At 38.1% G+C, this 25,802-nt stretch overlaps 1 protein-coding gene across 14 annotated transcripts in view; it reads right to left on the reverse strand.

Moving 5' to 3' along the window:
* The window catches only part of ZNF521 (zinc finger protein 521), a 230,586-nt gene that overhangs the window by 200,995 nt on the left and 3,789 nt on the right, over positions 1 to 25,802 (reverse strand). For 4 of the 14 annotated variants that reach the window (XM_030943682.1, XM_030943693.1, XM_030943688.1 and 1 more), the window contains 3 exons: positions 12,025 to 12,087; positions 10,915 to 10,974; positions 5,163 to 5,342 (listed from right to left, as the gene is read on the reverse strand). In XM_030943682.1, coding sequence (XP_030799542.1) covers positions 5,163 to 5,342; positions 10,915 to 10,974; positions 12,025 to 12,087 — 303 coding nt within the window. The remainder of the gene's footprint in view (positions 1 to 5,162; positions 5,343 to 10,914; positions 10,975 to 12,024; positions 12,088 to 25,802) is intronic. The other 10 variants (XM_030943694.1, XM_030943684.1, XM_030943689.1 and 7 more) reach the window with 4 other exon arrangements.

Below are 25,802 nucleotides of genomic sequence, written 5' to 3' on the forward strand. Positions count from 1 at the left end.
GAAAAGAAAAGAAAAGAAAAGAAAAGAAAAGAAAAGAAAAGAAAAGAAAAGAAAACCATTACAGTGGAATCTCCATTGCCTCCTGTTTGCTAAGTCCCTGATCACTCACAGCGCATGCTGTCTGTGAAGATGTTAGGTAGCACAAGCTCTCATATGTAGACATGAAAGTAGGTGTTTCTCACAATGATGATGAAAATTAATTTTGGTCATAATTAGAAAATCAAAAATACTGACTTATCTAGGAATTCCCACCCTTGGGATACTCCAGGGCTGATGGAGACCAGCACTCAGAACAATGGGCCCCTAATACTGTTCTGGAATTCTTTTCAGATGGCATCAGAGAAGAATCTCTGAGCAAGGCTAGAGGGCAGGACTGCATCTCTTCATTGGCAGAGGATACACAGCTATGATCAGTAACATTTTCAATATCAGAAACAGCTGAGGTGATAACAGGAACAGGCTATCAGCTCTACCTGACACACTTACTCAACCTGTCAGAGCTCTAGAACTAAGCTAGAGCCCAAAGAATAAAATGGGAGTCTACCTAACCACCTAAAGGTAAAATAAATATCCCCAGTGGAGAAATACCTCATGTCTTTTCCCTCAGAACACCCTTAGCCTTGAAGCTACGACTGCATATGATCCAGTGGCCTGTTTTCAGACAAGTTTTATAGCCTGTGGTGCCAACAGGGACAGTAGGGAAGTTCTGTAACATGCACTGTGTCTACTCATGTTGAGGTGGAGCATGGCAGATTGTGTGCTAGCATGTCCACTGCTGCTGAGTTATTCAGCAGCTAGATGGTTCACTGCATGTTTACGCTCCTTGTTCTAGTATTACTCTGGTTATGGCTGAGATTTCTGATGCCAAAGTGACCTACAGGATCTAGAAGGGTACCAAGCTTGAGCTGGATACCTCTGCACACAGAGCCAGCCAGTGGAGAGGCAGTTCTCACACAGACATGGGAGACTGCATAAAGCAGGATCCCTGAGGACTGAAAGGGAAAATAAACAGCACAAAGCACTGTGCGGGGAAAAGGGATTATAAATCAAGCTGGAGACAATAAGAGAAAGTGTATGACACATTGTGTCCTACCAACAGCATATATGGCAGCAATGCAAAAGGTTGTGTCCTTTCCTGGTGGCAGAAGAGGAAAGAAGGTGCAGTTGAGGGTTTCTCAGTACTGCACCATATTTGATCCTGCATTCAAATTCCCCCAGTGAGATCCAAACTGACATATACTAGAAAGGCATCAGGCTCATAGCCATGCTAATTGGACCCTTTGCTTATAAACACAACATAGAGGATGACAATGTGCAAGTGGCTTGAGTTATTAAATTAAATGCTGCAGGAAGAATACAGTGTGAAAAGCATTAACATCAGAGAGAAGCACTATTAAATCCATATTTTTATTGCCAATCTTTTGTAATGACTAAATGAATATAGTTCAGCATCTTATCTATCCTTGGTTACAAATATCGCAAAGAATTTTTTGGAACTTTTCCCCCCATTTATCCATTATCTGTATTCCACAAACATCACAGGAATTGTCAGCAATTAACATAAATAAATCATCACCTTTTCAGAGAAAGCTTCAGTACAAGAATTTCAGATGGTAGCAAAAAATATTACTAAATAGCTCATGAAGGGCCTGTTCCATCCCCCACTGAAGTCAATGGGAATCTTTTCACTGACTTCAATGGACACTGGATCAGACCCAAATTGAAAAGATCAATAGCGCACACATTAGGATAAAAGAGCAGCTATGCCCTCCTCCAGAAAAAAAGAACATGAGTTCAATTCAAACAACAGATTACAGAAAGGAACCAGTTGGGGAGGACTTTTTTCTCCTCCTTTGAAAAAATCTGCAAGAGCACAGCAATTCAAGATCCTGAGAGCTGAATCTCGCAGAGTTGTAAGTAACTCTCATCTTCCACTGTCCTCTGAATAGGTGGGGGTGACTGACACTTTGAGAGATTGGGAGCACTGTTTAATAAACCAGCTCCCTTCTCCTCATTCCAGTCTTTAGTTGAGAGTACAGAATGAAGATTCAATAAAGCAATTTTACTCCTTCCACTGAACTGTCAAGACTTCAGGGAAACACATGTGATATTTTCAAATGCAAAAACTAGAAGATGGACAATCAATTTGAAAACCTTAAGTGGCAGGCACGATTCTCAAGCATGTTACAAGGTTGGTAGAACCAGGAGCAGCCAAGACACTGTGACACATAAATGTCATGTTTCATATTCAGAGCTTTACTAGAGGGTTGCCTTAAGCCATTGTGCTTTCATCCTGTTTCTTCCATCAACATAACTGTTGATTTTACCCAATATAACTGAATGGAAAAAGACCATACCACTGGACCAACATGCACAGTTTGTAAATTCTCACAGTGCCACTCCCTATGCATCTCACAGAGCATCTCAGTGAAGCTCAAGAAAATCCAGACAAGCTGCAGCTGCTGGCTCAGCCATCTGAAGAAATGGGTTTGGAGGGCTTCACAACTTAAATGTGGTGTTCAAAGGATGATGGCCTTGGCATTTTTACATAATGGACATCTTAGGTAACTCTTCCCTGCCTGAGACTCAGACTGGAAAAAAATCTCATCAAGATAGATGATACACTCTGCCCTCCTCCAGAGAGGACATAGTTGATCCAAACAGCAGAATACAGTAGAAAAAAGTTAATTTTTTAAACCTCTTCCTTTTTACTAACAACTTAGTGACAGACATTTTTGTAGACTTATTAGCTGACACCTTAGAGTGTCTCCTAATTTCAGTGGGACTCCTGCTAAAGGAGACAACCAGAGCAACTATGTAAGACCCTGTGGCATCAGAGGACTGTGATGAGAAAGGGAGGAGCAACCAGCCCTTCTTGATAACACTTTCTTTAAAAAACCTTTGAGCATGCCACCCAAAGGTGCTTGTGGAAGAGAAAGACAAAAGCCCAGGGAGCTTGACTAAAATGCTAAAAGCAAAACTTTATTTTTGTCAAATATATATTGTGTTTCAGAAAATAAAGGCTTCTTTTTGTCAACTGTTTGTTACTGATTATCTAAAAAGAATCTCATCCAATGAGGTTGTTTTGAATGTTGTATCCTTAGTGTGAGGTCACACATGCACCCTAGGACTCTGCATTGAAGAAAAAAGTATTTTTTTCCTTAACAAGAAATCCTCAACTCCAGGCACGTCATTCAGGCCCCTTTTTCAACTCTAAGGGTGTATTTAGGTCATTTATATTTAGAAACAGAGGACAGTTGGCTTTTTGTCAACTTTGTACTCCAGAAGGGTGTGTAGTTTCAGTTTTTGTTCACTTCATTAGCTTTCAAACAGCCTGGTCTCTACCCATTCACTATCACAAGTTTCCTTGAAAGAGAGGCAAAGATATTTTTAGGAACTTAAACAATTTCCTTCAAGATTAATTTTTATTTCCCCATCCTCTGCTATTGCATGTGCATTCCTACCTTCACACATGCACCTCAGCATCTTTATTTTCACTCTCATTTAGCAACACAGCTCTCAGCAAGAACTGCTGTGTTCAGGAGCAGTGGTCTAGGATTCTTCTTACTTACTGCTCCCCTCACCTGCTTTTCTTCAGTTTCTTAACCCAACTTTTTAAGCACTGTTTGGTGCATTCTGCTTGCAGCTTTAAAGCAGAGAAAACACTTGGTGGAAGGGGGCAGCAACTAACTAACCAGAAAGGAGAGACAGCTGTATCAGAACAAGGTAAAAACCCACAGGGATGAATAAATGGGATCTGAGACAGTGAAGGGGAGAGCCAGGGGACCCAGGCAGAGTGAGTGCTTTCTGGGAGAGGAAAGGAAGAGACAAGTTAAGCCACTAATTTTTCAACACAGAAAGAGAAAAAGAGGGACATATGAAGAAAAGGAGAGAAAAATGTTTAAGTTATTTCAAGTCAAGAGAGAATATCCATACTGCCAGAAATCATGAGCACTGTAGAAAAATACATTCTGGAAGTTTGTAGGAGTGATTAGAAAATGATTGAATTGATTGTGTCTCAAGTCAGAAATACATTTTACAGGCAAGAAAAGGCAAAGCAGTATATTAATAAAAGCAAATACTTCTTGCTGCAGCAGATTTTCATCTTTCACAATTTGAAGTGAGGATTAAAATCATTTGACAGATCCACATTACTTCCTCAACCTTTTTCTGCTCCTGCCTACTTTTTCCTCTTCTGCTCGTCATCTTTTCATCCTCAAGAGTGGTACTGCTATCTGACTTTTACGTCTCATTCTGACAGGGCTTAGCCTATGGACCTGTTGGAACCAAAACTCAGGAAGCTCTCCAAACATGAGCACACACAGACACTTTTTAAAAGCATTCCCAAATGGAAAGAGAATTTAAAGTCATAATAAAGAAAGGTTTTAACAAAACTCAATACAAAACACAATAAGTACATTTTACACTGTACAGGCTAAAAATAAATCACTAATTAAAAATATAAGTGTGCCTTTCTCTTGATACTGAGCCAGTTTGGACTTACAGTGTGTACCATAAAAAAACCTACTATATTTAAATTTAGCAGATTTCACATGGTTTTCTCAGCAAGGGGGCTCTCTACAATAATTTCAAAGAAGAATCTAGGTGGTAGATAGGTCCATTCACCCTGCTCTACTTAATTCAGGAGTATCTGATCAGCACTCAGTTCTGCTCCTTCACTGAAACGGAGATCTTATTTTCCCCTCTAACAATTTGCTTAATTCCTCTCAACTTTCAGTTACTGATTACTGTAGAGTCATTTGTAGTTAACAGATTAGAGTAACACAACATCCAGCTCAGATCTGCAACAAGCCATTGTGCAAATTCATTCATTATGTGACATTATGCCACTTAAGCCCCACTTACAAATGCCCTCTGAATTTACAAGTGACCTAGCAAAATACACGTAGATGCAAAGCACGAAGAGCTGTACTATATGAATCTAGAAAACACACACAGCAGTCATATGTCTTTTGGTATTAAGGAAATTTATAATGCTCCATTTACAGTATAATCCTGTCCCAAAATCTGTTTATAAAGGTCTCAACCAAGCATTCAAGCACAGGAATAAAATAACTGAAAAAGGAGGGGTATCAGAAGCAGAGGATGGGAATCAGAAATAGAGCAGTGCATGAAGCCACAAAGTGATAAGTATTGTTTACCTGTCAGTTGACATTGATTAATCTTGTGTTCTGTGATATCGCTCAGTGACTCAAACACCTGGAGGCAGCTGTCACAGCTGTGCACAGCTTCTTCTTCTAACTCCTCCCCTTCATCCGGCCTTTTCTTACAGTCTAGCACATCTCCATCTTCTGCCTTGTCTTCTAGTTTACAGTTAGGGTCTGAAAGAAAATCAAGACTGTGATGTCAGGCGTGTAAGAAGAAAACACTCAAGAAGAAAAAAAAAATCAAAATAGGTTGTTGTGCTAATGATGAGAAGAAAGCTATTTGGCATGAGCCTGCAGCACACTGTAGAATTTATTGCTAAATAAGCAACAGAGGCTTTTTTCCTTTCTTTTTTTTTTAATCTCAATAAAAAGCAAATTTCCCTTCTACTCCCACAAATGCAACTCCGTTTCTCACTCAGGCTATTCTTCCATGCTTCAGTGTTAGAATAGTCAATTTTATCACAGCTATTGAAGCTGTTTTGATCATCATAAGAAAGGATAAACCACCTATGCAATTAGGTTTTCAATGAAAAGAAAAATCAGATCAATGAGTGTGCAGGAACTTCTTTTCACTGTTAACTACAGCGTTTCACAGGAAATTGCCAGAATTAAGAGACTAACAAATTTGATTTACATAAACATGAAATTAATCTTGATTTTACAACCCACTCCAACACTCCATCACCACACTATTTGACACAAACAAAGCCCTGGAAAGCTTACCCTGGGTCAAAATGCTACTCATGCTCTGAACTTGTGTATGAATTAAAGACAGTGCTCATCAAGTTCTTGTGTTTGCCAGATTGTGGAAAACTGGAAACTAACTACTCTAGTATGAAAGCTACAGAGTGCACAGAGAAAGCTTTATCTGTTTGACATATTAACAGGCATTTGGGGGATAGCAGGATAGCTCCAGCCTCAGATCAGCAGTCCTGAGCCCAACTGGAGATTCTAACTAGAAGAAACGTGCAGCCCCACCACCGACCCATGTATGCAGAGACACCTCACAGCTCACTGCACTGCCTCAGCTCTGCAGATGACCAGCTCAGTGAGATTATGTGTAGCCTAGAACTTTTCTTCCTCCTCTGAGGAGGAACACAGTAGCTTTAACTACTCCTGACTTTTTGCCCATTTTACTAAAAGCTTCCTTCAAAGACAGAAATAAACCAATCTGTCTTTCCTAATAAAGCAAGCTGGCACTTAACTTTGTTTTTCCTTGGGAACCACAGTACAACAAGTGAAATGCAGAAGAGAAATGGTTGTGCACATTCCAGCAAAAGGAATGCAAGTGTTTCACCACTTTTCCCTTTTCTGCTTTGGCTGCCTCATCTCTCCTTTAAGATATTTGAGAGAGCTGAGACCGAAACAAGTCATTTTAGAAAACAAGGATGAATTCCTATAATAATAGGATATTGTGCAAGTACATTTTAAGATGCTACACTCTTTAGCCAAGCATGTGAGTAACCAGGAGTAGGCTCCCTGGCCAGGGAAAGAGAGAGGTGGTATCTGTGAACACACTTTATTTGGAATTGATTAGGATCGTGCACAACTCCGTGGAAGAAGAGAAACTAGAGCATGCCAACACAACATTCATATTGGGGGTAGAGAAGCAGGTGTGTGAAGAGAAGCAGGAAGGCAATTCCACTTTAAACCACTCACATCCGCTCTCAGAACCCTACAGTCATCTGGGTGCAGCCATTCCTGTATTTCTTGCTGCCCACAACCAAGGTCAGAGCTCTCATCATCTCTCTGTATCCTCTGGTCCATACTGCTGCACCCTGCCCTTCGACTGTGCAAACACAGATGGACCCGCAAGCAGAAACTGGAAATGACCCATGTCAGGAAGTCTTTCTCATGCCATGTGGCTTGTGATCAAAACCGAGGAATTTCTTTGACAGGGGTAAAGGGCAGTGTTTATTTTTAGGGAATTATATTACAGAGAGAAACCAGATTATTTTTTAAAAATAAAAAACACATTCTGAAAGCAAAAATACATTTGCTGTGCAAACGCCCTGTCTATACACTGAGTCCTTACATGACAAATTACATCCACAAGGTTCTTTCAAGAGTGGAAATTTCCACTTGGGCAGCTACTTCCAAATAGAAAAGTAGCCTGCACATGTACAAACCAAAAAAGGTATGCTAATTATAAAAAGACTTTATGGCATTTTAGACATTATTGAATATTTTAAATCTAATAACTTCCATTGCTTCTTCATTTTCCAAAATAGTTTGAAAGATTAATAAATGTAGCTAGGAGATCTCCAAGTTCTAAACAGCTCAGAAAATGAAATAATTGTCTTAACTGTTGCAAACTGACCCCAACATCATTAAACACTTGTTGGAAAGCAGCATGTGCACACTGCATACTATTAGTTGTTCAGCTCAAGCTCCCAGTTTCATCTCATAAAATTGACAGCACTCAGGGAAATGTGGGCACTAGGTCTGAATTTTAACATGAGTATTTAAATGCTGCACATAAAGTTTACAGACCTGTTTGTTTTAAAATAAGGGTAGTGTCTGACTCTGCTCTAAGTACAGTGCTGAAGGAAAGAAAAGGGAGGGGAGAGAATACTTGAGACTCACTATTCAGAAACACTTGCATTTTACAGGAATTCAGCAACACACGCACAAACGTAGGCACACATGCACCCCTTAGTGCACAAAAGCCTAAAGGATCACTCAATTTAAAGCTTCATACTTAGCGACCAGTTATTAAAATTAGAATCATTTTAAGACTAATAATGTTTTGCTTCTCCTTCTGCATTTGCAGATATAAACTCTACAGGGACAGAAGTCAGTCAAGCTTATTCCCTTCTGCTGCAACTTTAGAATACATGCTCTAGCCAACTGGCACATTTGTTTTTAGGTCAACACTTAAGTGGGACCCTCTGGGACCTAGGTTCGAGTTTAGCCTATGACAGCTTTGTGAAATGAGTTCTGGCAGTCTCAGCCCCTCTCAATGAATGTATTTCCACTGTGATCTACTTCTGTGAAGAAATGTCACCATCAAAATAAAAAGATGTTTAAAGAGAGCAAATATCATTTGGAGGTTTTGTGAATAGATAGCTGTTCTGTTTCAACAACAACTATCTTCCATCAGGAGCTGGTCTAACCTTAAATGCTTACTTAAATTGAGGATAAGCTGCCTTATTTGAGCAGCTCTTTTGGAAGACTAGAATAAAATATTTTATAAATACAATATACATTCATCTGTACTTTCTCCTTAACCTCTTGTTCAAAGCTCAAGCTCACATATAGGCTTCAAGACAAATGTCATTCAACTCCCACATTTCTTTCTCCACAGTACCTGCAACAATCACAGCCACAATTCCCTCAATAAGATAGTGTTCATAGTAAAATTACTTTTCCCAACATCTGCAAACACCACTGTGATTTCCAGAGGCTTCTCTGCCCTATTTTGGAGGCTGCTTGTGCACCAACTGAAATTTTTCAATACCCATCAGCAACAATACACACACATCCTCTCCACCTTCAGATACCATTGGAAATTATCTAGTGTAGAAATGAATGAAAGTTGCTTTTTTTGGAAGAGAAATAAATTCTGCCTATTAAGGCACTTTAAAAAAATAAGAGAAAGAACAGTTGTCTTCTCTTCCTGATTATGTTAACATTATTTATAAATGGAAATTAAAAGAAGTATGATTTTCTCATTACTATGTTCCCTGGCAGGTGGTTCCCTCCTTCCCTTCTTCCTCCTTCTCATAAGGGATGTTATTGCTGTAACTTGGTCTAATAAAACTGCAACTTCGGGGAAAATGAAAAATTGCATTGGTTTAAAAGTGTTGGAGGCAATAAAGCCATGGACTTCAATTAATTTCAAGTATGGGAGTGGTTTAAGGCCAACCAGCAGAAATTCTATTCTGCCCATGTAAAAATGAGGTTTCACCACATTTACATTTTATAACCCATATAAAAGTCAAGTAAAAGTAATGAATATCTAAAAGTCATCTCAGTGGACTGGCAAAGACTGTCTGTATTCTTGAAACTCATCTTACATATTTCTGCCTATGCTGCAAGGATCCATAGATAATCCCAACTAAAACATCAAACTACCAAGAAAACAGCCTCCTTTCCAATCCATTTCACTGCCTTGCAGTAGACCTCCTTCCAAGCCACTTCTGCATGGAAAAGTGCTGGCAGAAGAAAGGAAAACTTAGATCATGTGGTTATAATTATTACCAGGCAAGGAATATTTCTTCAGCTCAGTGGTAAAGTAAAACTCTGTCGCTCTCTGCTCCCAATAGTGTCCATCGCAAAACAACTGCCTCATTAAATCTCTGCAGTAAGATTAATATGCCGTAGCTGCACTACATTATAACTTGGTACTCTATAAAAAGCACATTTAATGGTTAGAGCCAGAGCTTAGATACAAAGTATTACTATAAAAACTTCTGGCAGCGCATACACAGTGCAGGCCTTCTGTACTGCTTGCTCTACCAGGTTTTTTGGTTTTAATATTGGCACTGCATTCTTGCTATGGAGAAAAACAGAATGCTAAATCGTGCCTAGAAATAAACAGAGAACAACACAGGATATGATGGTAAATAAAGAACTAGCAATGCAACTTAACCACTGAAAATTATTTTAAGACAAAAAAAAAAAAAAAAAGCAGAAGAGCCACCATTCCTAAGCATCGATCTCTGGTTTTGCAGTTGCTTATTTTTCAACTTCATGTGTCCAAAGCAGGACAAGTTGGCTTTTTTCAAGAATTTGCAGATAGTTAAATGGAGACACATGTACGCTGAAAAGAGTTGGAGAAATTTCCCATTAAAAAGGCAAAGAATTCCCTTGCTTTTATTTACTCTCTTCAAACAATCTGCTTTATGCACAAAGCCATTAGAACCTATAAAAGGCACCAAAGCCACAGGACACACACAGAAATATAAAGCTGAAGAAAAAATTAACTGCATTCTTTGCCTTCACGAGAGGAATAACTCCAACTGTTCTCAAACAGATTACCTACACGTATTCAGACATGACTAGCCTTCTAGGAATATCCTTAAGGAGCCAGCCCTTACTCCAAAAGGTGACCTCAGCTGAATGAATAAGACTATGCAGATGAGTCAGTCCTTCTCTTCAGATAAAATTCTGTGAAACCAGTACCAAAGACAGAAGCAAATTATTTCTTGCATTCTCCAACCATGTTAGAGAACAAAGAAGCCCTTGTTGTTTTGGGGAATTAACAATTATTGCTTCATGATTATTAACAATATTTTCCCTGTGATCCTGACTCAAACAACAGTTTTGTCCACCCAATCTTACTTAATAAAATTAAAGAGCCCCTAATTAATCTCTGTCAATAAATTATACAGACATTCTTTAAAGAAATCACCCCTATCCACATATTTTAGAAATACAGAGATAGTTTAAATGAAATTATTAATAAAGTTTATCTGAAATGGCATGGGGGGGGTGGTTACATGGGGAATGTAGAGAAGGATTAAATTTAACAAAAAAGGAAATAAGAAAAAATGAAAAGCATGCTGTACTTTAGAAGCATCTCACTTTCAGTCAGCTGACCTACAAAAGGCAGAATTTCTAATTGTCAGAAATTGAAAGGTAAGGGGAGAGAAACATTATTTTCCATTGCAAGCCCCAAGAATTCATTCTAAACTGAAACAGAGAAAGAAGAGTGCAGGCTTTGCAAACACACCCCAATACCAAAATCCCTCACACTGTTGTCAAATGGAAAGCAAGCACTAATGAAGGAATTCAGCATTACCAGTCTGTGCGGCTGTGTGTCCCACACCTGCCTGATGGTCCTCTGTTTCATTTTCTTCTACTGTCAGAAAAAGGTAAACAAAACAAAAACAAAACAAACAAAAAATATGTTAGGTAGGTAGCTGAAGTGTTTCAAGCATCTTTACACCAGCCTCAGTTCTGAAAGCCAGCAATGCTTGCACAACACGGGCAAGAAAAGCTGCACTGCAAAGTGCGAAAGTGGAGACCAGACCAAGACAGAATACATTGCTGTATGGAAGCTACAAATCTGAGAGCAGTGTGACCAAATCTTTTTCATGGCTTAAAAAAACAAATCCAATTTCCTCTGGGATATTTGCCTTCAATGCACTTTACTGTATTTGATTACAGATCTAAATAAGAGAACAATTATGGACTTTAAGATTCTGCTTGCTCCACACAGATAAGAGAAAGCCTTCTCCTAGCAGATGGGAGAGGTGTGTGTGCTAGTTCACACATAAGCTTTAAAAAATAGTAATAATCCTATATTCAGTAGCAAACATCTCAGCAGTGCAGACAGCCTTGCAAAGGAGAACTAACCCCATGCTGTTTTACTGTATATACCATGCCAGCATCTTTCCCTTGGCTCACAGCTTTCCAGAGCAGTAGAACTAAAAACAATACAATTCTTGTCAGATTCACTATTCAAAACTTGTTAGGTGAGTGAACCTAACAAGAGCCATTCTGCTGCTACTTTGAAAAATTAGAGAGCGCTGTTCTCTTACGTTCTGATATGATGCCTAAGTAAGATTGACTCTCCCAAAGCAAAAGCAAGGGAAGAGCTAAAAGGCAGAACCATTTCCTTTTTATTCTCCCAAAGACCGAGTTCTTTGAGTCAGAGAACAGCAGAGAGAAAAGAATTCATTCTGCCTCCACAGGGGAAAAAGCTGAAAGGGGAAAGACTGCACTTCTGCAGCATTTCCACTCCCAAGAATTCAGATCTCAAAAAATAATCATGCAACTGAATTGAAAGTCCAAAGAGTTGAGGCATTTTTCCTGGTTCTTGGGACAAGAGAGTGCAACACTTAGGGGTCACATATAAATCTAGACATATATGCAAAAGAAGAGATACATATACACACTCCACAGGTACCTCTTTTCCTCCTCCGCCAACCCCAAGGCTTCATACAACTGGTTGTTTCTAGAATCTGAGTTTCTAGAAAAAAAACACCAGTTTTCATAAGGACACTCTCAGAACACCAGAAACTTGTAATACAGTGCATATATCAGAAAGAGTCAAGTACAATCTCTGAAGGACTCTAAACAATCTATATCTCTATCCCAGAGCCGTGGCTAGCAAGCAAACTCTTCTCATCTACAGAGATCTGATAAAAGTTTCCCCAGCCCTGCAGTCAGTCCAGTATTTCACAAAATATGATTTTATGAGCTAATTTATGAGCTCAACTTGTGTTTTGCAGCCACGATGTTACCAGTACCTCAGCTGTGATAACACTGTAGGATTTTCTTTGTTACACTGAAGCAGTCATCCCAGCATCCTCACAGCTGAAGGAAACCAGTCAGACAAAGAAAGCAGTGGGAAAAGCTCACGAAAACCTGAGGTTTGGGGAACGCCTGGTCAAATGCGAACTAAGCTAAATAGAAAGATTTTTCTCTAAGGTAGCACAGATCACTAAGTTTCATTAATAAAGCAAGAAAAATAATGAATAAAACTAGTATACAATTAAAAAAAAAAGATACCATCTATTGTGACCCCCTTAAAATTGCCAGTAAAACCTCTGCAACAGCCTAATCTGACTCTATTTATGTCCATCGTTAGGTGCTGATATATTTCCAAAAATGTACTTAAGAACAAGATCTAAAACTCAAAATGAGTCCACTCTTCCATCCCTCAAGAGGAAACTCACTTTGATCATCACTACCCGCTAATCAGCCTTGTTAAAGGTTGTAGATGTATCTGCTGTCCTTAACCATGGTAAATGTCCCTTCTCATTTCAAAAATGCAGTTTAAGAACTCTACCATTTCTTAACTTTCAAGATGGAATTGAGGTCTTCAAATATGAACTTTTCAATAACTGATTGCCAAGTGGCTACCTGCTGAGAAGTAAACAAGGTCTCCACTATAAAGTGTAAACCAAAATGAAAGAGTTAATTTTTTCTGCTGTTCTGTCCTCAATGTCTACTGCCACCAGCTGCAGTACCAGAATCTCTCACTGCTCCTGAGATCTGACTGCACAGTGAAATGTACTCAGCTTCACACTGCTGACTGAGAGGTACACCAAACATTTTTAGCTCCTAAAATGGAAAAAATAAACATGGGTGCTACCTAACTAATTGTTTCCAGGTATGCAATTTTGTACCATGAAAACATGGCAGTGTATGCTTTGTGAAAACAAACATTTTACAACTTCCCTGCTATTTTGGGATCTGAAAATTCTGTGAGAGCTGAGGTTTGCTTTCGACAAAGGCTGACCACTATGTCTTTATTGCACTTAAAAAATAAAACAAGTGTAAGAGCAGGTAGCATTGTGGTTAGCATTTTTCTAAACCATTGCTCATCCCTTTAAGGATTCTCAGTCACAACAGAAAGAAGTAGATCACAACAGGCCATGGCACAGACTTTTCAATAATAGTCAATTAGACTGACATATTTGTCAGGAAAAATAAAACCATATTTAGGGGAGAAAATGGTAAAAAGAAAAAGAAAACTATTCTACAAAACCCACTGAATTAGCAAGTCACCTACAAAATGGATCTTATTTTCCTTTGCATTAAGTTAGCTCCTTCCTCCAACTTGCAAGGGTATGCCTTACATTAAGTAGGCTACAGCTGGTAGCATCAGATAAGCTCTCTATTAGCACTTAACACCTTTTCACAAACAGATTCCAAAAACTTGAGTGCTGTTTCAGCTCTCAGGCCACTGTTAAACTCAGCTAAGAAAGGCAGAATAACAAGCAACCAATGTTGACCTCCCTTAAATATTAACTATGCCATTTTCTTTCAGAAGAGGAAGACACCTTTAAACAGAATCTATACAAAGGGATGATTTAAATTTTACTAACCAAAACCCTTTTTCTAGCACGAGCATGGCATGTAACTAAAAAAAGGAACAAGGACAGTATGCAAATAAAAGAGTAGCATGTATGCAATATTATTAATTCAAACATCAAAATTATTGATACTCTAAGACTGTAATTGCACACAGAGATCTCACCTTCGTTATAGCCTATACCCTATCCTAGCATAAAATAAGATGAACCCTATGTAATGAAGCCAGAATACCAGTGAAGGAGAGGCCCCAGGAAAGCAGAATATTACATTATCATTCCTGTATAAGTGACCTTATGGCTGAACAGAACTAGATACATGTTGTCATGAAAGCAAAAATATTCCTTGTCCCTACAACTACATGTTTATGACCACAGGTCACCTGTTTTGTTAGCTGTAGTAATATTTCTCAATTGACTCATCTGTTCCTTAAAACAACAAATGATCAATCTCCTACTAGCCATTTTCTCAGGACAACTTCTGAGAAACAAAAACAGGAACCCCAAGTAATAAAATTTAAAAAAAGAGAGCAGATCACTACAACTGTGGCACCATGCCTCTTGAGAGCAATTTAAAAAATTTATCAGTAAGGGAAAAGGGAAATTCAACATGTCAGTTCTATCTCCCATTATAAAAGCTGTGGGTTGGACAGATAACAGTTTTTAATTTTACTTTTTTAAAAAAAATTGTATCTCTAAACTGAAGCTGTATCCATGTGAAAGGTTAAGATGTTTCAGCGTTGGTTCAGCCAGTGTCCAAGGCAAACCTTGGTTTCAGTTCGAAGCACATCTCATGCTTAAGTTGCTGACTGTCAACATTAAGACCAGCTATTCCTTTTTAAAGAAATAATAAATAAACAAACAAAAAATCCCAAGAAACCCAACAAAAATTAACCAAAAGAAAACAAAAAACCAATGCAACAAATCAAGTAGAACCATCAAGGACAGCCAATGAGGAAAACCTGTATGAATTTTGATAGAGAGGTTCTAAATTTAGAATTAAGCTCCTAACTGCTCCACAGCAACACCTGCTGATCAATGAGGATTTCACCCCTTTTGCTTAGTCTGTCCATGAGACTCCTGGTTAGACCATAAAGGAGGGAGATTGCTTTCTAAAGTTGCTACAAAATAGATACAGATTTTCTAGCTTGCAAAATTTCATTCGAATTCTACTGAGTAACCAGGATTCCCCTTCTCTGAAAAATTAATCTGTAGATTTAGCACCCTAAGGAAGAGCACAAGTAATTTCTGGTTGATGCCTAGAAAAAACTTGTACAGAAAAGAAATGGATAAAATTAGAAATGTGGAGAATTATACTTTCACTGAAAGGGAAGCCTTTTGGAGGACTCTGGCTAAGATTTATGGTTTCTAACCTACTACAAACCGTAATAAAATAAAACCAAAAGATAATTGAAAAGAGTCGGTTTTCTTCTAGTCTAGGTAGATTAATAAATTTTGAAAAAGAAAAAAAAATAACTGCCCCAAATGCCTGAGCCTCTATTCAGCCTGGTAAACAAAGCAGGAGACACTACATATCCCAAAATAAACTATAAAAATAGATTGTTATTGATTTATCCCTTCATAAAACATATTCCTTGAGAGATGTGAAAATAAACCTAATGTAGCAACTAAGACTGTCAGGATAGGAAGTTTCGAATACATATTTTTACCTTGCACTTTACATTTTGTACAATTCAATACTTGATCTATAAACTTCCATTAGCATATGATTAGTAATTCAATTTAAAGCCATCTTTGCACAAAAGCCTTTTTCTTAGGATGGTAACTTTGCCAAGTGTATCTTCAATCTACATGTCTGAATAATTTCTGCAGACAAGTAATAGAGACACTAGCTGTATTAGCATAATCAATACACAATTTACTGAGTTACTGAGACAGAGCAGAAATAAAACGTGTGTGCCATTATTTCAGTATCTACAAATGACTGTAATTTCTGGGAGTATCTCTCTGCTACTCCTCGTGGCCACATAAAAACCAAGAGGACATTCATACTGCCACCATCTACAGGTAGACATTAAGTATGAGCAGACAGATTAATCATATAGCAGAAGGCAAATTTAAGAGCCAGTTGCAGGGGACATTGAGTATCCTCTGGCTCTATTAAAGTCAATGGATTCTAAAGATGTTTCACACTTTGCAATAACATGCTGTGGAAATACGTCTCCACAAGGGTTCAGTCAGGATACAGAATTGAAATTAAAGAAGTTACAGAGAAGTATTAAATTCAGGATCACATGGCAATGAATCACCTGCTAGGGCTACACCTTCCCTGGCTTTCTTTTCTCCCTAGGTACCACTGGTGTCTAAGGCTCACCTCTCAAACCCTTCTGGCTGACATATGTCAGCACAGGATTTCACACCTGGCTGTGGCACACAAGAGCAGCAAATCAGTGGGTGACTTCTGGAATTCAGTAAACATTTCAGAATGCTTCATAATGGCCTTTAAGATAACTGACATTCATAAAATTCAGAACTACTAAGAAAGTATTGTTTTCTGACCAGCTGCACCCAGCATCAATTCATGTCTATCAGCTACTAGCTAGATTACCAGTTAGACTCAAATGTAAATCCTCCCAATGACTTTAGTGTTTGGACAATTGGAAAAAGAAATGCATTGGCATATTAACATTTCAAATATCTACATTCCAGAACTCCATTGAAAAACAGTTCTGTGTGTAGCCACAGCTTTACAAAAGTCCAATTAATCATATGCATGAATATGTATATGGCTGATTTGTTTTCCTTTGTGCTGTGACATATCCCTTTTCCTATTTCTATTCCCCCCCAGCATGGTAACAATATTCTCTTGACATTGGAAATTATTTTCCTTAAAAGATTCCTGTTATATAAAGCATTCTTTCCTCTTGCGTTTGCTTTTTCCAGAAGACAAAATCCCTCATAGCACTCATATTCTTCACTCCTCTCTTTAGTCTGTCCCAACACTGAGCTTGTTTTTTTCCCGTAATGTTCTTCTTGTAGAATGACTGAATTAGGAGTTCCCAATTAAACTGCAGTGGTTGGAAAATATTATTCTTATGCTAAAATAAAGTATTTTCCTAGGCAGCACATAAACATAAAAGTAATAAATATACTTAAGTGGAAAGAAATTATGCTTAAGAAATCCTTTGGATATTCTTCCAACCCTTGATCTCAAGGATGACAGCATCCAAATGTGACAGCCTAAAGACGTCCAGTTTTACATAACAGTGTGTGCAGAAAAGGCAGAAGATGCTCTTTCCAGCAGCAGAGGTATAATTCTAAACCCCAAAGCTGGGTAGGGGGAGGGAAGATATCCTTTTTGGGATAGCTGAGGTAAGAAATTAATTAATCCTGTATTAAATTCTAACTTTGCCTCCATAACCATGCATCCTTTTAAAAGATTAAACCACATATACATCTACTCATATTTCTATTGTTAAGTAAACTAATACAGTTATATTTTAAAAGTACTTTTCTCCAAAGAATCTTAGGGCTTTTTATAAACCTCAAGTAAATTTCAGTCATCCCTAAGACTCTCTACCATGCAAGGTAACAGATTATAATAGATCTCAGAGTCAAATTGAGGACCAAGGTGAGAATTAGCAAAGTGAGAGGGAGACAGTTCTTCGCGCCAGGGTCAGGACTTTCAGCTGTCTTGCCTGTCCTAGACTGAGTACTCCACCACCCTTCCTGACAATGTGCTGTGGGCAGCCAATCCATTTTGGGAAAAGACAGAAATTAGGAGGCTAAGATAAATTTTAACTCTATTTACCAAGTCCAGTACTTAACATGAACACATTCAGAGTTATTCCCCTCAGTATCCTGAAGCTCTGCATCACCTCAGCTTTCTTACTCAACATGAGAAATACGAATTCCTGGTGCTTCTACAGACTGTATTTTTAACTGTGCTTAGAAAAAAGGAAATCCACTAAACACTGTCTACAAAAGTCTAAACTCAGCAAGAGAGAGGAATTGGAATTAAACTGATGTATGGATCATAGAACCTCAAAGTAACCAACATTACACAAGTCTGAAGACAGGTGATATAAAGAAAGGCTATGAAGACTTACAGTAAAGGTTACTGTAGATGATCCTTCCCTCTGAAAGTTAAATCATTTATTTATGTGCCTAAAATGGGACACTTACATTGAGGACTTTGGGCTGTCTGACACTTCCAATACCAAACTGAAACACAGCTGCATGCTTTAGCTCTATTACCTAAAGACACATTTATCTGAATCAATAAAAACCAGACCAAACCAAACACCTACCTCCTTTCAACTGAGATTATCCCTGATTTATCAGAGATCTCCTTCTATTCTATACTAGGGTTTTATAAGTTAATTTTTGATCCTTCAGACTCTCTGCTCTATTCTAGATGACTTTCTATCATGTAGAACAGCAATCTGGTCTATATCCACAGAGGAGCTTAAAAGCCAAAAAAACTAGTGAGGGGATGCTGCATCTAAATTGTCAGCAGTTCTGTTCAGATGCCACTGTGGTTTTACCATAGAGGCTTTCTCAGCGCTGAAATCAAACTGAAGCCCCACCACAGCTGGACAGTGGGTGATTGAGTATTCTCCTGCCTACCTTATGGGCTGGTTCTTGAGAGTTCATATACTCCTCCCTGGTTGCTATAAAACACTGGCAGAAAATGTGTGGGTTGAAATACACCTTCCTTTTCCCCTCTTGCCCACATCCACTGGTTAGATCACTCACCCAGGATGTGGGTAGCACCAGCTGAACTTTCTCCTCTATCAGAAGGATTTGTACTCACGTCGTGAGCTTCCTAACAAAGAACACTTTCCCTCAGACTTGAAGTGTGCTCATTCATTGCTGTTGAAGCTACTATACTTCATCTACAATATTCACTGAACTAGAAACAAGAAGAATTAGCATGATATTTTATCCCTGTGGTTGGGGCACTGTCACAGGAAGTGGGATAAGTGGAATACAATTCTAGTTGAACCTAAATAATTCATCAGAAGTGGCAGGAAGTACATGGCAGACCAGGACCCAGGTCTCCCCTTTTTCTTCAAGCTGCTCAAGCTATTAGAGCCCTGAGCCTCCTGCTCTTTCTCACCCTCTCCAAAAAACAATTAGACTTTTGAAAAGGCGAACGGCATTGACAGAAATAACAGGGCAACTCGCACTCATAGCACAATATGTTGCTGTGTAATGACTGATGTCCTCCCTGTGAGATACAGATAAAACACCTTTAGACAAAGCACAAAACAGAACTCCTGTCTCACATCCTAGCAGAGCAAGATTCTTCCCTCTTCAGCAAAGGAGAGAGGAAGAGCAGCAGCACACCACCTCAATTCTTTCTAGCCTAGGAGGAAAGGAATGTTATCTCTATCTCCAAAACCTGAGTCAGGTACGTGACTGTTATGAGATGCCCTGTTGCACTAAGATACCCACATCTAGAACATGGGAGGAGCTAAGACACGTTATTATTTCCAAGTTTTTCCTACTGTCTCCTTTAAACAATTTCTACTCAACAACATTCATAAACCCCTAAGCACCTGTGAACTGTATAAAGAGAATCCAAGAGTTTGGTGCAAGATGACTATTCCACTCGGTAACTACAAACTAAGCAGAGCAGCATCTGAGCACTAAACATCTTGCAGCATGCAAGCTCCTTTTTTTAAATTTATTTTTTCCCCTTAAAGATTTCTGACCTTTCTTCATTGATTTATATTTTCCTCTGACAAGCAAGTGTCCTACTCAACAGATTCACCAGAAATTGCAAACCAAATCTCTTCCTGTGCTCCAGCTCTTTATAAGTCACGTAACACAATCCCTTCCCAGTCAGTGGTTGCACGCAGAGGCCAATACAAACCCATTTCCTCCTCTCATCTTCAGAGTGAAAATGTTACATCAGGCATGGATCTTGACATCCTGTTGTCCTGGAACCAGTGAATCAGAAAGTTCCTTCCTCACAATTGTATTCTTTGGAGGTGGAAAATAATTAACTTCCCCACCCCCTCCTCCTTCCTACTGCCACTGTCAAAAGTTAGAAAGTCACTTGACTCTGTCTGGAAAAAAAGCCCCAGCCATCATAATTCTGTACCAGAGAAAGTTTTTGTTGATCAAAGCATAGCCTGGTCTTTCCAAGGACACTGCCTCACTACATCACATCATCCAGTCCAGAAACAGAGCTGTTATTTTATTTTTGTTTTTAAAGCTTCTTTCACAAAAAAGAATGAATCAATAATGGAAGTTGAACTTGATATGTTACCAAAAGAGTGAACAACAGAAAAGTGAAACTAGAAAATCAATTATCAAGGAATTCATTGTTTGAAATATATTTTTCCAGGGAAACACAACATCAAAATAAAGGTACAACAGGTCTCAGGGACTGTGCACAAAAGCCATCTATTTTACAGTCAACCGGGACATTTAGATATAGATGTGCTCTAGCTTTTCCACACTTGTGTGGAACACTGAGCATCTCTGTGAGAAACTGGAGTGGTTTTGCATTTGTGTTAGATAAGGACAAAATTCATGCTCCAGGTTATTGCCTCTGCATGAGAGAATAAGCTCTCCAAAACCCAGATTTGAGGCAGAAGGAAAACATTGAGAATCCTCACTATCAACATCCCGTCCATTTTTCCTCAGGACAAAAAGGTGTCCTGCTTCAGCCAGCTGTCTAACTAAGGACTAGCACTGCCAAATTTGCAAGAAGGCTAGCTAGTTACTGATACTGCATTTTACAAGAACTACAGTAAGCCCATAGCACATTGAATAAAAAGGGGGGCAAATGTCACTATACTGACATTAGATAGATAAATAGATAGATTTAGATAGATAGATAGATAGATAGATAGATAGATAGATAGATACATAGATAGATAACTTTAAGAAATCTTGAAGGACTACAATTCCTACTGTTCCAAAGAAAAATTGCACCTAATTGCACCTACATTTAAAAGTGAAAGTATGAGACAAATCACTCACTGAAAAAACACACTTCTGCCTTACTCCCATGACACACAAAAAAAAACCCAAAAAAAAACCAAAAAAAAAAAACAAAGGGAAGGGGATCACAATGAAAGCAAGACCCCGAAATAAACTTTCATTGGATTTTAATTGTGCAAAATTGTCCTACAACCCTTTTGAGTACCCATTCTATGGATTCAACTGTACAAAGAACAGTTGTACTATGGCATGCACAGCATCACCCCAGCTGAAGGAAAATCTAAAACCCAAATGTGCACAGCCCAGAAGGACATGTATAACAGACTAAATCCTAAAAAGGAGGGGGAAAAGGTCTTCTACATCTTTTTTCTTAATAATTATGCAGCATAGAGGGGAAAAATGTATAGGAAACCAAAGGAACATGAAATGGGGGGCAAAAAACCCATGACCAGTGTTAACTAATATTCTAAATACGGAAGACAGCTGTCCTGGTTCAAAAATTCACTGGAAGAGAGCAATTTTGTGCAGTCTTACCAGTGTGTGCCCAGAAAAAATAAAGCAGTCTTTTTTGGAAAGTAGGAGGGCTGAATGAAAATGTTAATTATAAGATGTTGTAATAAGGATACCCCCAAGATCAGCCCTATCTTTTTTGCTACAGCATAGTCCCTAGGCATATGGCTAACTACTCCTTGATCATTATCCTGGCTAAAACTAAAGCTACTGAAGTTTAGGAGACTCATATCTAACAGAATTTCTTTCATCTCTAATAATTGCTAAACTAGCATAATTACTCATACTTGAGGTGAAATAGAACCCAAGTTGTCTAATTTTAAAACAAAAACAAACCTCTTTTGGTCTTTGCACATCCATCTTTTGTCAGAGTCCTATGCCAAATGTTACATTACGATTTAAAAGTATTTAAAAGCCTCTCTTGTGCTGTCCAACTTTTACAAAGACAGCAACTGGAAAACTTTAATGCTTCGTAGTACACTCTGCAAAATGTATTTGAAAACAGACATGTACATTTTCACAGCACCAAATAAAATAGGCCAAATTCTTTGTAGATCTGTGTGTTGTTCCTTCAGGGAAATATTTATATATATGTACATATATATGCCACAGTTCTGATTTAAGTGAAATAATGCACTTTCCCAACCCCCAATTGGGACTGATTCTGAGCTCAGGTAGCCCTGCAGAAACCAATGGAAACTGTAAAATGCGGCTAGGAAAAGATTCTAGGAGGTTGTCTTAGGGTAGCAGAACTTATACTGTATTTTAATCCATCTATACAAACCCTCCAAATATTGTATTTTAATTATTTTACACAGAAAAAAATAGTGAATCCATATGGTCTACATAAAATGTTAACAGTTTTTCTGGATCTTTTCCTCATGCACAGTTATTCAAAAGGAAGATTTTTTTTCAAAATACGCAAGTTTGAAAATATTGAATCGTGTTTCAGAACAAAGAATTGAAAGCTATTAAAGCAGTTGTAAATTAGACAGAATGAATTATAGAGCAACATAAAGCCTTTCAAGAGGTCTTAGATCATGGTGGATAATGTTATCCTACACATGTTAGATAAGTGACTCCATACTGACAGCTTCCCTTGTTGCACAAGTTAACAGCAACTCAGGAAAACAAAATCAAACCAATCCAAACACATCAGTAGCCTTACTAAACCTCTTCATATTATGTTGGTCACAAGATTTCACCTTTGTGGAAACTAGCAGTACAGCCAGAAGCTGTTTTGATGCTCACTTCTAATGGTGCCTAACCCCAAGCAGCCGACAATGATGGTCAATATAACTCATGCTGGCCCCAGAAATGACCGGGCAACATTACTGTAATCCTGCAGCTAACCAAGGCTACCAATATGCATTGCCAAAGTCAATGAATATTACTAAAGGTTAGGGATGTTTTTGTTGTGAGGGATTTTTTAATACATAAAGGCATGCTTTGGCAAGTCCAAAACAGAACACTATAAATAGCCTGCATTATGAAAAGATGCTAATCTTAAATCCTCCTTGTAATTTCTTTCTTTCTTTTTTTTTTCACGTACTCTTTTATGTTTGGTATCTTAATTTTTGCCCTTTTTTGGATGGCCAAATAGAAGCCAGCAATTTACTCATGCATCAAACAGATGTTTTTGCTTTTCAGGCCAAATGGAATCTCATGAATTTTTTGTTCCCTCCCTATAAAATGATGATGCCAAAATAACACAGTTCCTAAAAACAGCCTGTTCAGAAAAAAAGTTCTTTGGACCAATAATACTGAAACTTTAAGTCAAGTTCACAGAAATAATGCCAATACTAATTGCTGGTTTTGTTTATGCTGGATTGATTATAGTCTAATCAGCAGACAATCCCATGACTTTTGAGTCTAGCCCATGCAATTTGGAAGCCAGGGAGGGCTGGGGCTGCAAACAGACATTCAAACAGTTGACAGATACAGAGAAATGTAAAGGCTACTGTTGGAAGGAAATCTGAATGTCAAATTCTCTCTGAACTATTGCTGCTGGTTATTAACAGTTTTCTTTTAATCCATCACTATTCTACCTTCCTTGGTACCACATAACCTGCACCTCTGCATGGGAAACATCCTTTCACTTGGAATCTCTGCTCAGGAAACAGGTCCCATTAAAACACAGATACATTTGCTCAGTCCACCAATACTCTGCATGAATTGAGCTGCAGTTGCAAATCCATTCAAGATGGAAAGATTACCTAGGTTTCCTCAAAAACAGGGAACAACTCAGGAGGCATTCTGGGCTTGGCAATATATTTCAAGCCTTCTTTAAGCAGAGCATGGGTACGTAAAACACAACTGAGAAATGCATCTCGTTCATCTTTCTAGGAACTCATATTTAGTAATATTATTTCTGCATGTAGGACACAAAATTGTATTGAGAAAAAATTTACTTTGGAGTAAAACTACAGATTGTTTGGGTTTTTTCCCACAAAATGAAATCAGAGATCAGCACTTCTATTAAACTTGTGAAGCTGTACTAGTTTCCTCGTGGTAGCTTATCTAACAACTACCATTTCAGTGATTTTTCATGGGTGGCTTTGAACGTAGTAATGAATATTACCTGGCTTTGGCTTAGAGAACCCTGTGTTTAACATTTAGTAGAACTACATTTGCATTCAGTTTTGTATAAAGAATACCTAGTTTTCTTTGCACGTGATTGTATTTTTATAACATTTTTCGTAAACAAACTTTCTCATCAAAAGCCAGTAGTAAGAGCAAAGAAAAAAACCTCAAGCCCTCCTAAAAGTAAAACCCCATAAACCAGAAAGGAAGGAGGGGGGGAGGCAGTCAGTAACCCAAGTGTGATATCTCCAAAGCATGCCAAGTCACAAAAAAAGGTTTACAACTCATAATGGCCAAGTTAAACAACATACAAGAAGCTGCTCTGCCCCCCTCCCTTGCTTTTTCCTCACAGGGGTCTCTACCACACTTTTACTTAGGGAATGGCTCTGCCCCTGGGTGTCAGGAGTTGAAGGAGACATAACAATTGCCCTTCTTTGATACCCTTCATTTGCAAAGTGCCTCTTTTGGGGCTTGTACACGAGTATCGTATCTCCGACTTCTCTTTCCCCACCTGCTTTTCTCCAGCTATCCTCCCTCTCCTCCTCACCAAACGCATTAGGTGATTTTGATCAGGTCAATGATACTTAATAGATTTTTTTTTTTCAGAAACTAGCCAAGGAAATGGGATAAATTAATCAGTAGAATGAAATATAGGTCAGGACTGATGAGTTTGTTGCAACTGATCCTTCCCCTGCCTAAAAGTACCCAACAGTTGAACTTTAATTCCTTCTTCCTAAAGTAAAATAAGATATTCAAATTGCAGTTTTTCAGAAAGTTGTCATTTACTCTCCTTTTGAGTCTTTTTTTTTTTGCCACAAACCTGTAGTGTATTTGTAAGATGCAGGGCTTGTCACAGAAAAGAATTAAATCTTATTTTTCCTCAGAAGGAAGATTTTATTATTCTTAAATTATAAGGGGCTTATCTAACGTTAGCCATGCCTATTTTCTTTCCTAGGTCCAAGGCTGAGATGGAATCTTCAGCAAGTGCTGGGGGACAGTCAGACCAAAGTTGGCAAGAAACCAAAACAGGGAAAAGGAAAAAAAAAACCATAAAGGAAGGATAGAAAGAAATAACTATAAAAGGAATGTAAACAGAAATCAGGGTAATTGAAAAAAGTGTATTTTCAAGAAATACGAGAAATTTAGTCATTAGCTAGTTCTTAACACCCACCATTTCAGATGAACATTAGTTTCATGCATTCAATATGAAAAACTCAATTGTCATTTTGTTTTAATGTATTTACCTGCCTCGTATCAGTATTCCCCTAAGATATAAGTTTCAAATTAAGTTATCAAAAGTGACAGACATATCAAAAATATCTCTTATATCTTCCCCCCAGAAAGGGTTGCTAAGTACATGACAAATTGGAAATGTAATGTGTAACTCCATATTTTATTTAGATGTAAAACAGCGCTCATGAGTTTAAATAACTCATTTACATACATTCAAAGAATAGTTTTTCAAATAAGCTATTTAAAATACTGTTTATTTTTATCTGTAGAACTACATTTTGTACTGACTAAATCTGTAATACTTAAGAAATCAGGAATTTACATAAGCGCTGCATTGGAGGTACAGTTGAAATTCTCCTTGCAACATTACTTACAGCTTTTGTTTGTTCACTAAAAATGAAGATGTAATAATTGATGGGCAAACTCTGATCCATGAATTTAAATGCTAGTCTATGCAAGCATCTTTCAGCTCCTCAGATGAATCGCATTATTAGCCCTTTCAGAAATCTCACAATCGGACTGCTTTCAGAATACTATTAATCCACTCAGAAACTGACATGATTCAAGAAAAATAAAACAGGGAAAATGAAAGAGATATTTGAACAAAGGCCACCAAGAA

This window comes from Camarhynchus parvulus, chromosome 2 (assembly GCF_901933205.1).
Source record: "Camarhynchus parvulus chromosome 2, STF_HiC, whole genome shotgun sequence".
Taxonomy (NCBI): domain Eukaryota; kingdom Metazoa; phylum Chordata; class Aves; order Passeriformes; family Thraupidae; genus Camarhynchus; species Camarhynchus parvulus.